This window comes from Acomys minous, assembly GCF_964271855.1.
Source record: "Acomys minous genome assembly, chromosome: 2".
Lineage (NCBI taxonomy): Eukaryota > Metazoa > Chordata > Mammalia > Rodentia > Muridae > Acomys > Acomys minous.
This window is the reverse complement of record NC_140484.1, coordinates 49,726,925-49,743,539: the sequence shown is the minus strand read 5'-3', so window position 1 is coordinate 49,743,539 and position 16,615 is coordinate 49,726,925. Positions and strand designations below refer to the sequence as shown.

Sequence of the window (16,615 nt, the reverse complement as noted above, 5' to 3'; positions counted from 1 at the left end):
TTCTGATGCTCGTAAGTCCATGCTAACTCCTATCTCCTAATGTAATTGCTTTTATTTTCTGTTGAGCTTTTTGACAACAGATCCTACATACTTATCTAGATCCTTTACTAAATAACAAGCCTGACTCAGGGAGGTGTTAGTTACATTTTATAGTAATGTTTGCTTTGTAAAACTGACTACAGACTCAAACATCCCTTCCATCTTTGAATTCCTTTAATGAAAGCCACTCTGCTGTTTTTTAAAAAATGTTGTAAAACAAAAGAAAGCAGCTATTAGAGCAGCATGTGGTGTTCATACCTCTAGTCTTAGGTCACAACTTAGAAGGCATCTGGACTTCTGAAAGTGTACATAAGCAAGCTTGGCGTGGTGACGTGCCTGTAGCCCTACCCTCTAGAGGCCGGGCAGGAAGATGGGCTCATATTTGAGGCCAGATGAGTTGTAAAGTGTGGGACCCTGTTTCAAAAACGAAAAAGTGGTTTGGAAGTTTACTGTGTCAGTGCGTGCTGTGAGTTTACTGTGTCAGTGTGTGCTGTTTCTCCGTGTTGAGTACACATGTGGCTTCTGCTCTTCAGAGTCCGGTGGGCCCCTTGTGGCCTCTTCAGTCTCATTTCCCTACCTAAGACATGTGTATAGGGAGCTTTTGCTCGGTTGGCGTATCGCACTGATGATTCAGTTCATCCTGTAGAAGCGTCTGGCTCACTGGCTTTTAGTACATACACAAAGCTGAGCAGGCATCGTCACCATCTGACTCCAGAATATTTATTTCATTACTTCAAAAGAGGCCTCCAGTATTGTTAGCAGTAGGAGGTGTAGCCTGGTTGGGGAGCTAGGTGGGTTGCACTTCACCTTCCTCTCTCTCCCTTTCTGTCTGTCTTCTCCCTTTCCCTGCCTTCGTGTCTTTTCTGGTACTGGGAATTGAACCTAGAACGTACTAGGCAAATGTTCTACCTCACAGTTACATCTTCAGCATCTCCATGGAGCTGTCTATTCATATGATACAAGTGAAATGATGATTTTTGGGTCTCGCCTCCTCCATTCAGCCTAATTCTCTTATAGCATTCATTAGTTCTTCACTCCCTTCCATGACTGAACAATATTCCATTATATGAAAATACTGTAACTTTTTTACTCATAGTTTGTGAATATTTAGGTTGCTTATACCTTTCGTATATTATAAATAATGCTGCCAGGACATGCCTGTAATCCTAGTACTTGGGAAGCTGAGACTTGAGTTTCAGGCTTGAGCTGTAGTGTGAGACCCTGTCTACACTGACCTCTCCCCTTAGAACAAACACAACAGAGCTTGGATACTTGGTTCAGTGGCTCAATAGCATTTGTTGGTGCTCTTTTAGAGGACTGGGTGCTCTAAAACACTGGTACACAAAATCTTCACATACACAAAATAATAAAATAAACACATCTAAACATAAAAACAAAAAACACTGCTTGCCATAAACATCTATGTGCAGGTTTTCCTAAGATTGAAGCTCTCTTGTGTCTGTCCATATGTTTGCTTTTTGTGTCTGTGACAAATACCTGAGACACAACATAAGGGAGGAAAGATTTATTTTGGTTACAGCTTCTGAAATGTCAGTCTCAACTGTTTATTGCTGGGGCCTGAGGCTAAGCTGCATGACAGGAGGCGTGTGATGAGGTAAGGTTGACTGTTGTGGTGGAAGCATATGGTGGAGCAAAGCAGCTCACTTTGCAGTGGACAGGAAGTTGGAGACCCACAGGAAGGGCAAACACATGCTTCAGAGTTATGTCCTGAGCCACCACTTCCACATTCAGTATGAACTCATCAGTGGGCTACCTTTGATGAGGGCAGTGCCCTCACATGATAGTCACTTCTTAATATTAGATTCAGGACCAAGTCTTCAACAAAAGAGCTTCTTGGGAAAAATGGTACATGTGTCTCTGTCACATGGCAACTCTGTGACTAATTTTATTATTATTTTAAGATTTACCTATTGGCGCACACCTTTAATCCCAGCACTCGGGACGCAGAGGCAGGCGGATTGCTGTGAGTTTGAGGCCAGCCTGGTCTACAAAGTGAGTCCAGGACAGCCAAGGCTACACAGAGAAACCCTGTCTCGAAAAACAAAAGCAAAAACAAAAACAAAAAAGATTTCTTATTCATTATGTATACAGTGTTCTACCTGTATGTAACACCTGCGGCCAGAGGAGGGTACCAGATCTCATTATAGATGGTTGTGAGCCACCGTATGGTTGCTGGGAATTGAACTCAGGACCTTTGAAAGAGCAACTAGCACTCTTAACCTCTGAGCCATCTCTTCAGGCCCTCTTTATTACTTTTTAAACTTTTAAAAAAATGTATGGGTGTTAGGCCTACATCTATTTCTGTACACCATGTGCATGCAGTGCTTACAGAGGCCAGAAGAGGGCATTAGCTCTCCTGAACTGCGCTTAAGGATGGCTGTGAGCCAGAAATGTAGATGCTGGGACTCAAACTCAGGTTCTCTGAAGAGCGTCCAGTGCTCTTAACCATTGAGCCATCTCACCAGCCTGTGACTAACTTAAAAAAAAAAAGCCTAATACCTTCTAAAGATAATTCTACCAGCCTATGTGTATATTTTAGCAGTGCAGGAGACTTTATTTTCTACATATTTCCAGCATCTGATACTGTTTTTTCTTTATTTTTCTTTTCCCTTCCTTCATTTCCTTTTGTGTAAGATTAGATTTTAAACCAAAGTTGGTCTCCAATTTGTTACCTTAGCCTCCTGAGTCCAATATGCTTGGCTTATTTGTTCTTTTTATGTGTATTAGCTTATTTGATGGCCTGTATACACCTCTGAATAGTCCCTACTCCTTTTGTTTTGAGACATCTGTGGGGTGGGTGTGTTTGTGTGTGTATTCCTATGTTGGTGCATGTGTATTTATATGTGTTTGTATATATGTTTGAGGCCAGAGGAGAGCCTTAGCCTTTGGTGTCATCCTTAGGAATTTTATTTATCTCTTTTGAGACAGTGTATCGTTGGCCTGGGGCTTACCAGTTAGGCTAGACTTTTGGCCAGTGGGCCGCAGGGGTTCTCATGTCTCTGCCTCCCCAGTGTTGGGATTAGAAGTGCACACCTTGAAGTCCAGGATTTCACATGGGTTCTGGGGACTCAAACTCAGGTCCTTATGCTGTGAGGCAAGAGCTTTACTGACCAAGCCATCTCCTCTCCAGCTCCATTGTGTGTGTGTGTGTGTGTTTAATAGCCAACTTTGTTGAAGTTATTTTTCTAAAACTGTGTTTGTTTCTCTTAGTTTATTTCTTTTTTTCTTTTTTTTAAGATTTATTTATTAAGTATACAGTGTTCTGTCTGCATGTATGTATACCTGCATGCCTGAAGGGGGCATCAGATCTCACTATAGATGGTTGTGAGCCATCTCTCCAGTCCCTTAGTTTATTTCTTAACTCAGCTATCACACAAATAATTGACTCTTATAAAAGGCTTCACAACATCATCTGAGAAGTTTAAGTCTGTTCTTAACCCTCTATGCTAATTTGCCTCATTCCCAGCAAACATCCTAATGATACTTTCACTTTGTAGTTTTCCTTATCTCCAGCTCCTTCCTACTGATTTTCTTGGACCACTTTCTGTGGCTCAATCAGTGCTTCCTCTCCTAACTTCTTCCCTGGCTGGCAGGAAGTCCTGCCTTATTCTCTCCTCTGCCTATTGATTGGTTGTAAGCTGCCTTATTGACATAACAGGACAGTTGGGGAGCTGGGTTTATATAACATTTAGACAGGAAATCAAAATTTAAACTATACAATAACCTTATGTCTACACAACTTAGTAGGTATGAAGTGCTAAGTCATTGGTTTTCATTTGTATTTACTAGTGACTAATGGTATTGAACATTTTTTTCAGGTATTTAAGAGCCATTTGTACTTCTTTGGAATAATGTCTGTTCAAATCAAATCCAGAATTAAAAAATTTTTTCATTTTATCTGTATTGGTGTTTTGCATATGTGTATGTCTGTACCACATGTGCAACTGTTATGAGATGCTGTGTGGGTGCTGGGAGTTGAACCCAGGTCCTCTGGAAGAGTAGCAAATGCTCTTAACTACTGAACTGTCTTTCTAGTCCCTGACTTATCTTTGTAAATTATCTTACAGATAGCAGATTAGCCAGGTGTGGTGATGTACACCTTTAATCCCAGAACTCAGGGAAGCAGGGAAGTGAGTTCAAGGCCAGCTTGATCTGTGGATGGAGTCCAGGACAGCCAAGGCTACAGAGAGAAACCCTGTCTCAAAAAGCCAAACCAAACAAAATAAAACAACAAAGCAGCAGGTTTCCTTGTGATTTTCCTACGTACTTGGTGTTGGTTGGCCCTTCCCCTCGCCCCCTCCGCTTTGTCCCCACTCCCATTCAGATCACGTCAGCCCCAGTGTTGCCCCTTCTACTTTCAGGTCATGAGCCTTCTGCTAACTCACCTCTCTCAAGGCCTCCCTTTCCCACTCTTGTGGGTCCAAACATTCACCCACATAATAATGCTTATATAAATAATTAGAAGCTGGCATCTGTATATGAAACAAAACATGGTGCTTGTCTTTCTGAGCCTGAGTCACCTTGTTAGTACACTTTTCATTCCCATCCACTTTTCTGGGAATTTCATTGCTCTTTATGGCTGAATAAAATTCTTTTGTTTACATGTACCACATTTTAATTCATTTATCATCTAGGGTGATTCTTTTTTTTTTTTTTTTTGTTTGTTTGTTTGTTTTTCGAGACAAGGTTTCTCTGTGTAGCCTTGGCTGTCCTGGACTAACTTTGTAGACCAGGCTGGCCTCGAACTTACAGTGATCCGCCTGCCTCTGCCTCCGGAGTGCTGGGATTAAAGGCGTGCGCCCACCACCGCCTGGCTATGATTCATTTTCTTTTCTTTCTTTCTTTCTTTCTTTTTTTAAAGATTTGTTTATTTATTATGTATACAATGTTTTGCCTGCATGTACATCTGCACACCAGAAGAGGGTAACAGATCACATTATAGATGGTTATGAGCCACCATGTGGTTGCTGGGAATTGAACTCAGGACCTTTGGAAGAGCAGACAGAGCTCTTAAGCGCTGAGCCATCTCTCCAGCCCTGTGATTCATTTTCTTATTGTGACTAGAGAAGCAGTAGACATGGATGAGCACGCGTCTCTGTGGTAGCATATGGAGTCTTCTGGTATGCATGCGGTGGTGTAGCTGAATCAGATGGGAATTCTATTTTTAATTTTTAAGCCACTGATTTCCATAGTGGTTCTTCCAGTTTACATTTCCAATAAGTAAGTATTTTAGGATTTAATTTAAAAAACTGTCAAAACATGAAATGCTTGTGGGTAGTGAGATATAAGTGGCTGGCTATGACATTGACGGTTTCCTTTGGGATAATTTTATCCTTTTTTTGTTTTGTTTTGTTTGTTTGTTTGTTTCGAGACAAGGTTTCTTATTGTAGCCTTGGCTGTCCTGGACTTGACCAGGCTGGCCTCGAACTCAAATCAGTCTGCCTGCCTGTGCCTCCCGAGTGTGGGGATTGAAGGCGTATGCCACCATGCCTGGCTTAAATTTATTTTTCTTCGTGTTGCTTCATGTGCCTGTGTTTTACAGCATCTCACCAGGTCAAAGAAGATACTCCCCAGTGAAGTACTGTTATCAAACCAAGGCACCTAATTGCATTTTTCTGATAGAACCTACAAGCAGGTGTTGGGTGGCTTATGTAAATGCTACTTTCAAAATTTCCTTTTGGTTTTTGAGAAAGGATGTTATTCTGTAGCCATGCTGGACTTCTTATGTGGTCCAGGCTGACCTTGAACATATGGCTGTCCTCTTGCCTCAGCTTTTCAAGTGCTGGGATTACAGGATACCGGGGCCAGCTCTGTACTTTTGATTTATTCTTCGCATTCTCCTCTTTATTTTTCCTTTCTTTCTCGTTTTTTTAGGTTGCAGTTGTTCTGATGGATACCCAGGGGGCATTTGACAGTCAGTCAACTGTGAAAGATTGTGCTACCATCTTTGCTTTAAGCACCATGACTAGTTCTGTTCAGGTAATATTCTCCTCAGCTCCCGTCCTTTTTCCCACCTTCCCCCTTTCCCTCCCTTTCCCCCTCCTTCTGGGGATTGGCCCTAGGATCTTGACAGTGCTAGGCAACTATTATATTGAGCTCTGTAGTCTGTTAGTTATTTTCTGTTAATAATGCACTTCTTGTGGTTGTATATGAGTGGGATTTTTGTTTCGTTTTATTTTGCTTTATTTGTTTTTCAAGACAAATTATTTGTTTCTCTGTGTAGCCTTGGCTGTCTTAGAACTCACTCTGTAAACCAGGCTAGCCTTGAACTCACATAGATCTACCTGCTTCTGCCTCCACAGTTCTGGGATTAAAGGTATGTGCCACCATCCTCTGTCTATAAATGTCCTTTTTAGACTATGTTCTAGTTTGCTTTTCTGTGGCTGTGATAAACAACTGTGATTAAAACCAACTTGGGGAAGAAAAGGTTTATTTGGCTTACACTGATAGATCATGATCCATTATTGAAGGAAGTCAAGGCAAGAACTCAAGGCAGGGATCTGGAGACAGGAACCCTAGAGAATGTTGCTTACTGGCTCTTTCTGTTCATGCTTAACTAGTATGTGTATGTATCTATATCTATATCTATAAATATCTGTACATATATATAGTTCAGGCCTACCTGTCTAGGTGTGGTGCCACTTTCAGTGGGATGGACTCTCCCACATCAGTCACCAATCAAGAAAGTCTCTTCCGTGGCTCAGTGGTTAAGAGCACTGGCTGCTCCTCTAGAGAACCTGGTTTAATTCCCAGCACCTGCATGCAGCTCATAACTGTCTGTAACTCCAGTTCCAGGTGATCCATGGCACCAGGCATGCATGTGGTGCACATAGCGTGCATGCAGGCAAAGTACCCACACACATAAATAAAATAATAAATTTTAAAAGGAAAGAAAAAAAAATCTCTTCCAGTTATAGCTACAAGACAATCTGATTGAGGAAATTATTCAGTTCAGGTTTCTGGTTTTCCAGGTGACTTCATGATGGTGTCAAGTTGTCAAAATTTAACCAGCACAAACTACACACATAACTTAAGCTCTTACAAGCACAAAAGAAGTTACTTTTTTTTCTACTTATATAGTTATGTACAAAGTATTTCAAGAAAAATCTAAACCTCTTAAACTGAATCTACAAAGAAGGAATTTTGTGATTTTAATCTTATATTCTTACTTTTTCCAAAAGATAAATAATACATTCAGTAGTCAGTATATGTATGTATGTATGTATGTATGTATGTATGTATGTATATATGTGTGTGTGTATATATATATATATAAAATCTTCCTCATATGCTTAAATGCAAAGCCTCAATTGTACAAAGCTCCATCTAGCGCTAAGCTTATTTGGGACTTGTCTGGGGTAAGCCAGAGTGCTATCAATCTTGATTTTGTTTTCTAGATTTACAATTTATCCCAGAACATTCAGGAAGATGATCTTCAGCAGCTACAGGTAACAAGAAAGGGCAATGGGAATAGTGGGTAAAAGATAAAAATATCACATATTTGCTATCCTGTATGAAATATAGACATGAAAGAAGAAGTGGGGCCTGTCTGAGTACAGGAAGGAGAGCAGAGTGGAGGAGAGACGGGAGAAAAAGGCGGTGGGTACTGGGAAGAGGTGCTTAGGTGTTGCAGTACTTGTTGCAACAGCTTGAGTGCTGAGTTTGAATCTCCAGCACTCACATAAAGTGAACAACCAGGTGTGCTGGCGCATGCTTTTTATCACAGCACTCAAGAAGTAGAGGCATGTAGATTTTTGTAAGTCTACATAGTGAGTTATAGCATGGTGGTCTGCTAACCCCAGTGCTGGAGAGGTAGAAATAGCAGGCTCTTGGAGCCTACTGACCAGTAGTCTAGGCAGTTGGCTAGCTCCAGATTCAGTGAGAGACACTGTCTCATAAACTAAGCTTGAAAGGTATAGAAGACACCTGACAGTATCCCCTGGTCTCACACCTGCCACAATATGCATATACATCTCACATCCACCCGTGTGTATATATGCTCAGTCACGTGCATATGCATATACATACAACACACACATTACACAAACACAGCAAAAACATACACATAAAAATAAAAGAAATAAAAGTAGCAGCTGCAAGTATGTATTTCTCATAAATTTATTTGTTTATTAACTTGTATTTTGAGACAGGATTGCTATGAGTAGTGGGATTGAATTTGGGTTGATGATGTATTTCCTCAGCCTCAAGGCTTGATTTTTTTGCTGTTATTAAGACTGTGCACACTGCTCTTGTGAGAGTAGAGACCTAGAGGCAGATTTCCAAACATTTCTTTAGTTGTCAGTCCTACTCCCCCTTCCTTCTTGCAAGGAACTCAGTTTTTCATTTCTCAGCTGTTTAAGGAGTCTACTAAGAGAATGTTTTATTTTTTCGGTCTCTGCTTCCCCCTCCCCCACTTGTTGTGGGGGGGCCAGAAAAGGACACTTGCTCTCTGTGCTCATAGTGACTAACAAATGCTCATGGTGATTAAAGGTTACCACACCTAGCCAAGTTAATATTTTGATTTTTTTAAAGATTTATGTTATGTGTATGAGTGTTTTTACTGAATATATAAATGTGCCTGGTGTTGGATACCCTGGAACTGGAGTTCCTGAGCCTCCATGTGGGTGTTAGGAATTGAACCCAGGTCCTCTAGAAGAACAAGTGCTCTTAAGCACTGAAAAATCTCACTAGTTCCCAAATATTTTGCAAAAGAATGCCATAAAACTCTTCTAAATAAAGTTGCTCTATAAGCCACTAACTCTTCTATTTTAAAGCTCTTCACAGAGTATGGTCGTCTGGCAATGGATGAAATTTTCCAGAAGCCCTTCCAGGTAAAGCACTATGAATGTCATTCATGTCTTTGTTTAGTTCATAGTTCAACGACGTGCAGCTTACAGCTCAGATCTGTACCTGTAAGCTACAGTTTGTTTTTATTTTGAGACTGAATCTATTTATTTTCCTCACACTGGTCTTCTTCACTCTGCCCTTGCCCCCTTTGGAAGGACCAGCAGAAAGTAATAGAGTACTAATGGTAGTTAGTCTTGAACATGCACTTACACAGTGTTGTAACTCTGTTCTGCTCTGTCATACAGACACTGATGTTTTTGGTTCGAGACTGGAGTTTCCCTTATGAATATAGCTATGGACTGCAAGGAGGAATGGCATTTTTGGATAAGCGTTTACAGGTAAGTGGGAAATCTGAATAACTTTCTAAAGGTACTAACTTTTTTCTTTGCTTATGAATATTGTATTTAAAGCATTTTATTAAAAGTGATACTCTTAAATTTTTATAAATATTAGCATAATATTTTTTGTTTAAAAATTTTTAAATTACATGTATTAATGTGTGTGTGATAGAGAAAGAAGCAAGTGCTTCAGTACTTATGTGAAAGTCAGAGGACAGCTTGTGGGAATTAGTGCTCTCTTTTCACAAGGTGGGTCTCAGGGATCAAACTCAGGTCAGCAGACTTGGTGGCAAATATTTTTACCTGCTGAGCCATCTTTCTAGCCCTAGAATAAATTTTTCATGATAAAATTGAAGCACCTGGGTATATAATATACAGGTACTGTGGAGAGGAACTCTGAACAAAAGGCCATTAGAATTACAATTTCCAGATGTTATTTTGAATCAGATTCTACATATGCCTTTAGAATGTCAAGCAGAATAGTAGTTCTGTTCTTATTCAGTATTATTTGCTTTGGCGTATATATAAACACGTCTAGCCTGTTCTCTAAAACCGAAGCACAGGAGGCCTTTGTCAGTCACTGCCAGCTTATTGGACCCTCCTTCTGGCCCACAAGGCTTCTGTTCTTGAGTGTTGTGTAGTGCTTCTGAAAACCAAATTTTTGGTACCTGCTGTCAGCTATGGGAGCCTAGTACACATTGATGCACTTACTGCTTTTGGGGTCCTGGATCTTCCCATTGGTCTCTCTGATTCGTCAGTGGGGTTGTCTTCTCTGTCTTTATGCTAGGGGCTGTCAATGGGGAAAATATTGTCTTCGGCTGCTAAACTTGATTTTCCTTGGCAGGTGAAGGAACATCAGCATGAAGAAATTCAGAACGTTCGAAATCATATTCACTCATGTTTCTCCGATGTCACCTGTTTTCTCTTACCACATCCAGGGCTCCAGGTGGCCACAAGCCCTGACTTTGATGGGAAATTGAAAGGTGTGTTGCAGACATTGCTGTTGTACATGACTTGATCTTTGCAACTCCATAGAGCAGTAAGAGTCAATTATGAGTTCTGAACAATTATGTTCTGAGAGTGAATGTGGTCTCCACAGAAGAATAGTGTTAGTCTAGCTTAGAATTTGCTCCTGGCTTAATATGGCCGTCAGAAGTATTTTGTCTGTTTCACCAACTGAGAAGGAGGTGATGTTGTTCTTCAGGAATCTTTCTAAGAAACATGGTTCCTGCTTTATAAGAGATGAAAGTGCTAAACAAAGGAAGCCTGAAACCTAAGACATCCAATAAAAAGTACCATATACATAGCCAAATTACTTATTTGTGCTTTTAGCAAAACCTGATGCAATGTCAGGAAGTGCTGGGTCTATGGTTGGTTAGAGAATCAGAGTTGGGAGGCTTGGGTACCATTATCTTATTTTTGTTGCTTTTTCTTGGAGGCCTTGAGTCACCTAATGGCTGGCCCACAGTTTATACCTGTTAGGCGGTTTGTTTATAGGCTTTTCTGAGCCTCTTAATTTTCTCTAAAACATTGATAATAGTAGCTGCCAGCTTTGCAGTGCAGTTGGGTTCCCAGTGTTGTGCAAAGTGCTCTACATACTAAGCTCACAGTAATTCCATGAAGTTGCATCATTTTCTTTATCTCAACATGAGGAAGTTGGCAAAAATGAGGAAAGTTAAGCAACTCACTCAAAGTGCTCAGCTAAAAGCGGTGTGGCAGAGGTTCACATCCGGGTTCTGGTACCTTAAAGCCCACACCATGAAATAGAAGTTCATTGTTGTTTGGAGGAAGTCTTTAGAGAATATGTACTTGTTGAGTTACCAGGGCCACTTGCATTTTAAAAATAGTCTCAGTAAATAATGTTGTTTGATTTAATTGCTCTAAGAAGAGCAATATATTTTTGTCTAAGTCAGGATGTACAGACATGAGGCTAGAGAGATAATTCAGTAGTTAAGAGTACTCTTGGATTCTGCTCGCAGCACACACATTAAATGTCTGCACTGCAGTTTCAGGGCATCTGATGCCTTCTGGCCTCCCTGGGTACTGGCATGAACCTAGTGCACATATGTACATGTTGCCCTATATATATGCACATAAAATGGGATTTATTTTAGATTTATTGTATATGTATGAGTGTTTTGCCTGCTTGTATGAATGTATGCCATGTGTGTGCCTAGTGCCTGCAGAGCTCCGAAAAGTGTGCTGGATCCCCTGGAACTGGAGTTACTGATTGTCGTGAGCCTGCATGTGGATGCTGAGAGTTGAACCTGGGGCCTCTGCAAGGGCAACAAAGATGCCGAGCTGCGGAGCCATCTCTTTTCTTCTCAAAGACCTATTTTTTTATTTAATGTATATGGGTGTTTTGCCAGCTTATGCATCTGTGTACTGCATATGTGCATTGCTGGCAAAGGCCAGAGGAGGATGTCTGATCCTTTGGAACTGGAGTTACAGGTGGTTTTGAGCCATCATGTGGGTGCTGGGAATGAAACTGGAATTCTCTGCAAGTGCAGTGCTCTTAATTATTCTCTCTTACTACACACACACACACACACACACTCTCTCTCTCTCTCTCTCTCTCTCTCTCTCTCTCTCTCTCTCGCATAAATCTTTTAAAAAGGTTCGCAGATCATCTGGTCAAAATGCTGTGAAACATTCTGAATTTGAGTGGCGTAGACTTTACCTTCTGTTTGACACTTGCGTGATCTTTTAAGCAATTGGCAGCTTCCCTGAAGGGGATACTCTGAGATCTTGTATTCCTGGATTGAGGATTTAAGAACAAGGCCTGGATTTGGTAGACATGTCTGCTTAGGTAAGCAGAGTAGCTAGAACCTGTTACCTAAAGAACTGGGAGAGAGGGCTGGAGAGATGGCTCAGAGGTTAAGAGCACTAACTGCTCTTCCAGAGGTCCTGAGGTCAATTCACAGCAACCACATGGTGGCTCACAGCCATCTGTAATGTGATCTAATGGCCTCTTCTGTTATGCAGGTGTACATACATGTAGGCAGAGCACTGTATACATAAAAAAATAAATCTTAAAATATATTAAAAAAAAAGAACTGGGAGAGAAAGTTTAAAAAGTTAAGTGCATTCTTGTGTGTGTGTGTGTGTGTGTATGTATGTATGTATTATTTTTTTCCTTTTTTTTTTTTTTTTGGAGGGCCAGTATGTCATCTAGCCCAGGCTGGCCTCAAACTCCCTTGGTAGCCAAAGGTAACTCTGAACTTATCTTCCTGCCTCTTCCTCCTTACTTAATCAAAGTATGTGCCACTATGCCAGCTGGTAATGTTCTTTAAGGGTTATGGCACTTTTTTTTTTTTTTAACAAAATCTAAACTGTTGGACTTTTGTTTGTTTTGCATTGAGTTCTTGCTGGTTAGCCCTGGCTTACCTGGGAGTTGATATGTAGACCAGGCTAGCTGTGAACTTGGGGCAGTTCTGTTTCCACTTTCTAAGTGCTGGGATTACGGTCATGTTCTACTGCTCCCAGCTTGGATACTTTTCAGTAGGTGAGTTTAGGGCTATGGATCAGAGTTCACTTTTCTCATGGTGAGCTCAGGTTACCATAGAAAAATGGCATCCTTTCTACTGAAGGCGTTTTCATTTTGATATTTCAAGGCCTTCTGTTTTGAAACTCTGTTCATTTTAGCATTTTATTTAGAAAGTAGGAGTTTTAAAAGTTGTGACTTGAGGGTGTGTCATTACTGGGATGCATGTTTGCATTCCTGTGGTTGCTTTTAACAAGTAGCTACAAGCTGGGCAGTTTAAGACAAGAGATTTGGGCTGGAGAGATGGCTCAGACTGACTGCTCTTCCAGAGGTCCTGAGTTCAATTCCCAGCAACCACATGGTGGCTCACAATCATCTCTAATGTGATCTGATGCCCTCTTCTGGCCTGCAGGTGTACATGCAGCCACAGCACTGCATACATTAATTATATATATATACACGAGATTTATTCCTTTACAGTTCAGAAGGCCAGGCGTTTGAAGTATGGCTGGTTCCCTCCAGGGGCTCTGAGGAGGATCTATCCCGTGCCTTTCTCCTGGTCCCTGGGAAGTGATAGCAATCCTTGGGATTCACTGGCTCTGTCTGTGCCACTCTTAATTTGTTTGTTGTCATATGTGCCTTCTTTGTACCTTCTTCCTAGCAGTGCATCATTCTGGATTTAAGGCCCCTCAGCCACTGTAGGTCCTCCTTCTAGTGAATCACATTTGCTGGGGCACCTTCCAAGTAAGGTCACATTTTGAGGTTACAGATGGATGTACGTTTGGGGAGGCAGCAGCATTTACTCTACTGTTCACACAGTTTGCAGATGGTTTAGTCACTAAACAGTAAGTGTGTTGTTTAATGCTGTTATAAAACAGCAAATTTAGGCTAAGCACTCTCCAATCTCACAACTAAAAACCATTTAGTTCCCTCATTCAAGATGGAACTATATATTTATTTTTTGAGAAAGGGCCTTACTATGTAGTCCAAGAAGGGCTAGAAAAATGTATAATTGAGGCTTCCCTAGCATGTCTAAGCTCTGAGTGTGATCCTCAGCATTGAGCAAAAAATCACAAAGCAACCAAATTCCAAAACTGAAGTTATTGAAAATATATGAACCATTACAACAATCAGAAAGACACAAATATGTTAGCCAGGCGCGGTGGCCCACTCCTGTAATCCCAGCTCTCAGGGAGACAGAGGTACATGTGTATCTGTGAGTTCGAGGCCAGCCTGGTCTACAAGGCAAGTGTAGGACAGCCAAGGCTACACAGAGAAACACTGTCTCCAAAAACCAAAACCAAAAAATTCAAAACCACAAATATGTTAGTATGTTAAGGTTTTTTCCTCAAGACAAGATTTCTCTGTATAGCTCTGAGTCCTGGAACTCACCCTGTAGACCAGGCTGGTGTCAAACTCACAGAGATCTGCCTGCCTCTGCCTCCTGAGTGCTGAGATTAAAGATGCACTCCACCACTGCCTGACCATGTTACAGCTTTTATGCATAGTAATTTGGTAGTATCAAAAATTGAAATGTTTTGAGCCAGGTGTGGTGGCGCACGCCTTTAATCCCAGCACTCGGGAGGCAGAGGCAGGCGGATCGCTGTGAGTTCGAGGCCAGCCTGGTCTACAGAGAGAGGCCAGGACAGCCAAGGCTACACAGAGAAGCCCTGTCTCGAAAAACAAAACAAACAAACAAACAAAAAATTAATGTTTTGTTCTTAGATCTAGTATTCTGTTTTTAGGAGTTAATCCCAAATGTTTAAAAATTATGTTCAAGGTTATATATCTTGTAGCACTATTATAATAAGGGATAACTTAAAACTAAATGTGTGCTTATTTGGAACTGTTTGATTTATCATATGTTAAACAGTATTAAAGTTCGGTCTAGGCAGGTGTGTATGTGGTGCACATCTGTACTCCCAGTACTAGGAGGCAGAGGTATCCAATTTTAGGCCAGCATGGGCCACACAGAAGAGACCTTGTGTTTTGTTTTAAAGCAATTACTAAAAGATTAGATACATACAGAGAAGTCAGGCCAAAATTATTAAATAGAAGATTTTGATCCAAAAATAGTAACTGTATTGTTTGAGATAGGGCCTTGCTTGTCTTGTAGCCTTTGCTAACCTCAAACTGGCTATCTGCCATAGGCTAGCCTTGAACCTGCTCTTCTCCTGTTTTGTTCATCCCAGTGCTAAGATTACAGATTAGTATCACCATGCTTAGTTTTACAAGTACTTGTAAAAATGAAAACACTTAAAAGTATAATTTTCCATTTTAACCTCAATTTCAAAATCTGTGTGTGTTTAAGGAGCTACATTATAGTCAAGTACTGTATAATTTTCAATCAATATTAGCTTTTGTATGAAATGGCCCCAGGGATTATCAAGCCCACATGTGTCATATTTTGCCCTGTGTAGATTTGTTTTTACGCACTCACTAGACAGTGTTAGCACAGTGAGGAACTTAACTGATGGCACAGTTCTTACACTTCATCTCATTGCTAAGTAAAACATGACTGTACTTTTAGATTTATAATTGAATATTTTATAATTTTGGAGAAGCTTTTAAGGTTGAAGGGGTTTTTATTGTATTTTTATTTTTTATGATTGTGGGCATGCCACTACTTGTTTGTTGAGGTCAGAGAACAGCTTTATGGGAAGGTGATTCTCTTCCACCCTTTGTGGGATCCAGGGATCAAACTCAGGTCATTAGACTTGCATAGCCAAGCCCCCTTTACCCACCGAGGCATAGTGTGCCTGTTTCTTTTTAGAGACGATGTCTTGCTGTGTCCTAGAGTGGCCTAGAGGTCATTATAATAGCTCATGTGATGACCTTGAACTCAGTCCTTCTGCCTCAGCCTCCTAAGTACTGGGATTTCCAGCATGTGCCTTGAGGCATGGTTTTATTAAAGAGTTTCCATGAAGAATAAATTCCTAATTGAGAAAACCAGAAGACTTGTAAATATTTGCTTAGGACTGGCTTGAGAGCCACACAGGTTTTTAAAGGTTTTGGAGACAGCGTCTTGAAATACAAAACCCAAACTGGCCTTAAACTTTCTAGGAAGCCTGGGATGGCCTCAGCCTGCTAGATGCTGGTGCCACCATATCTGGCACCACATGGAACTGATGTGGAGGTGGTTTAGCCGGTTAAGGTGCCTGCTGCCAAGCTTGCTGGCTGCAGTTCAGTCTCTGCTCAAGAATAAACTTAGTTCTGGTGTCATAGAAGCAGAACTGCTGTTTCTTGTAGAGGATTAGTTACCTTTTTTGTGACTTTGTTTCATCAAATGCAGAGTGACTGTGTCATCTGCATAAAAAAACCATTCACTGCTGCAGGGAGATCACTATAGCATCTATTTCAGTGTCCCTTTAACCAAACACACTAGGGCTCAGTCTTATGACTGAGAGACTGATCTCCACTGATACGAGGCAGTTCTTTTATGATTTTAGAATAGCTTTAGTAGAGACATACGTAGTCTGAGATCTGTAAATCTTGGCATCTGCACCCTGCTTGTCCACCACCTTGTGTTTTTGAAAGTCCTTCAGTGTGATGAAAGTTGAAACCATAAAAAAAAAGTTTAAAAATAGATAAGATCTTATGATTACAAAGAGGAGTGGAGAGATGATGGCTCAGTGAATAAAGGCAGTTGCTACCAAGTCTAATGACCAGAGTTCAGTTCCTTAGACTCACATAGTAAAAAGAGAGTGACTACTACTCTGACTTCCATGCACACTCTGTGGCACATATACACATGAATGCACACGTGTGTTCTTGGTTTGTTTGTTTTTGGTTTTTCGAGACAGGGTTTCTCTGTGTAGCCTTGGCTGTCCTGGACTTAGTTTGTAGACCAGGCTGGCCTCGAACTCACAGAGATCCACCTGCCTCT

The 16,615-nt window shown here is 40.9% G+C and overlaps 1 protein-coding gene and 1 long non-coding RNA gene across 4 annotated transcripts in view; both read left to right on the top strand.

Moving 5' to 3' along the window:
- LOC311586207 overlaps positions 1–16,615 on the top strand; it is a 199,933-nt gene that overhangs the window by 69,016 nt on the left and 114,302 nt on the right. The gene's annotated exons all lie outside the window — the stretch shown is intronic.
- The window catches only part of ATL3 (atlastin GTPase 3), a 43,604-nt gene that overhangs the window by 14,622 nt on the left and 12,367 nt on the right, over positions 1–16,615 (top strand). For all 3 annotated transcript variants that reach the window (XM_084761058.1, XM_084761057.1, XM_084761059.1), the window contains exons 4-8: positions 5,935–6,039; positions 7,458–7,508; positions 8,835–8,891; positions 9,153–9,245; positions 10,090–10,228. In XM_084761058.1, coding sequence (XP_084617184.1) covers positions 5,935–6,039; positions 7,458–7,508; positions 8,835–8,891; positions 9,153–9,245; positions 10,090–10,228 — 445 coding nt within the window. The remainder of the gene's footprint in view (positions 1–5,934; positions 6,040–7,457; positions 7,509–8,834; positions 8,892–9,152; positions 9,246–10,089; positions 10,229–16,615) is intronic.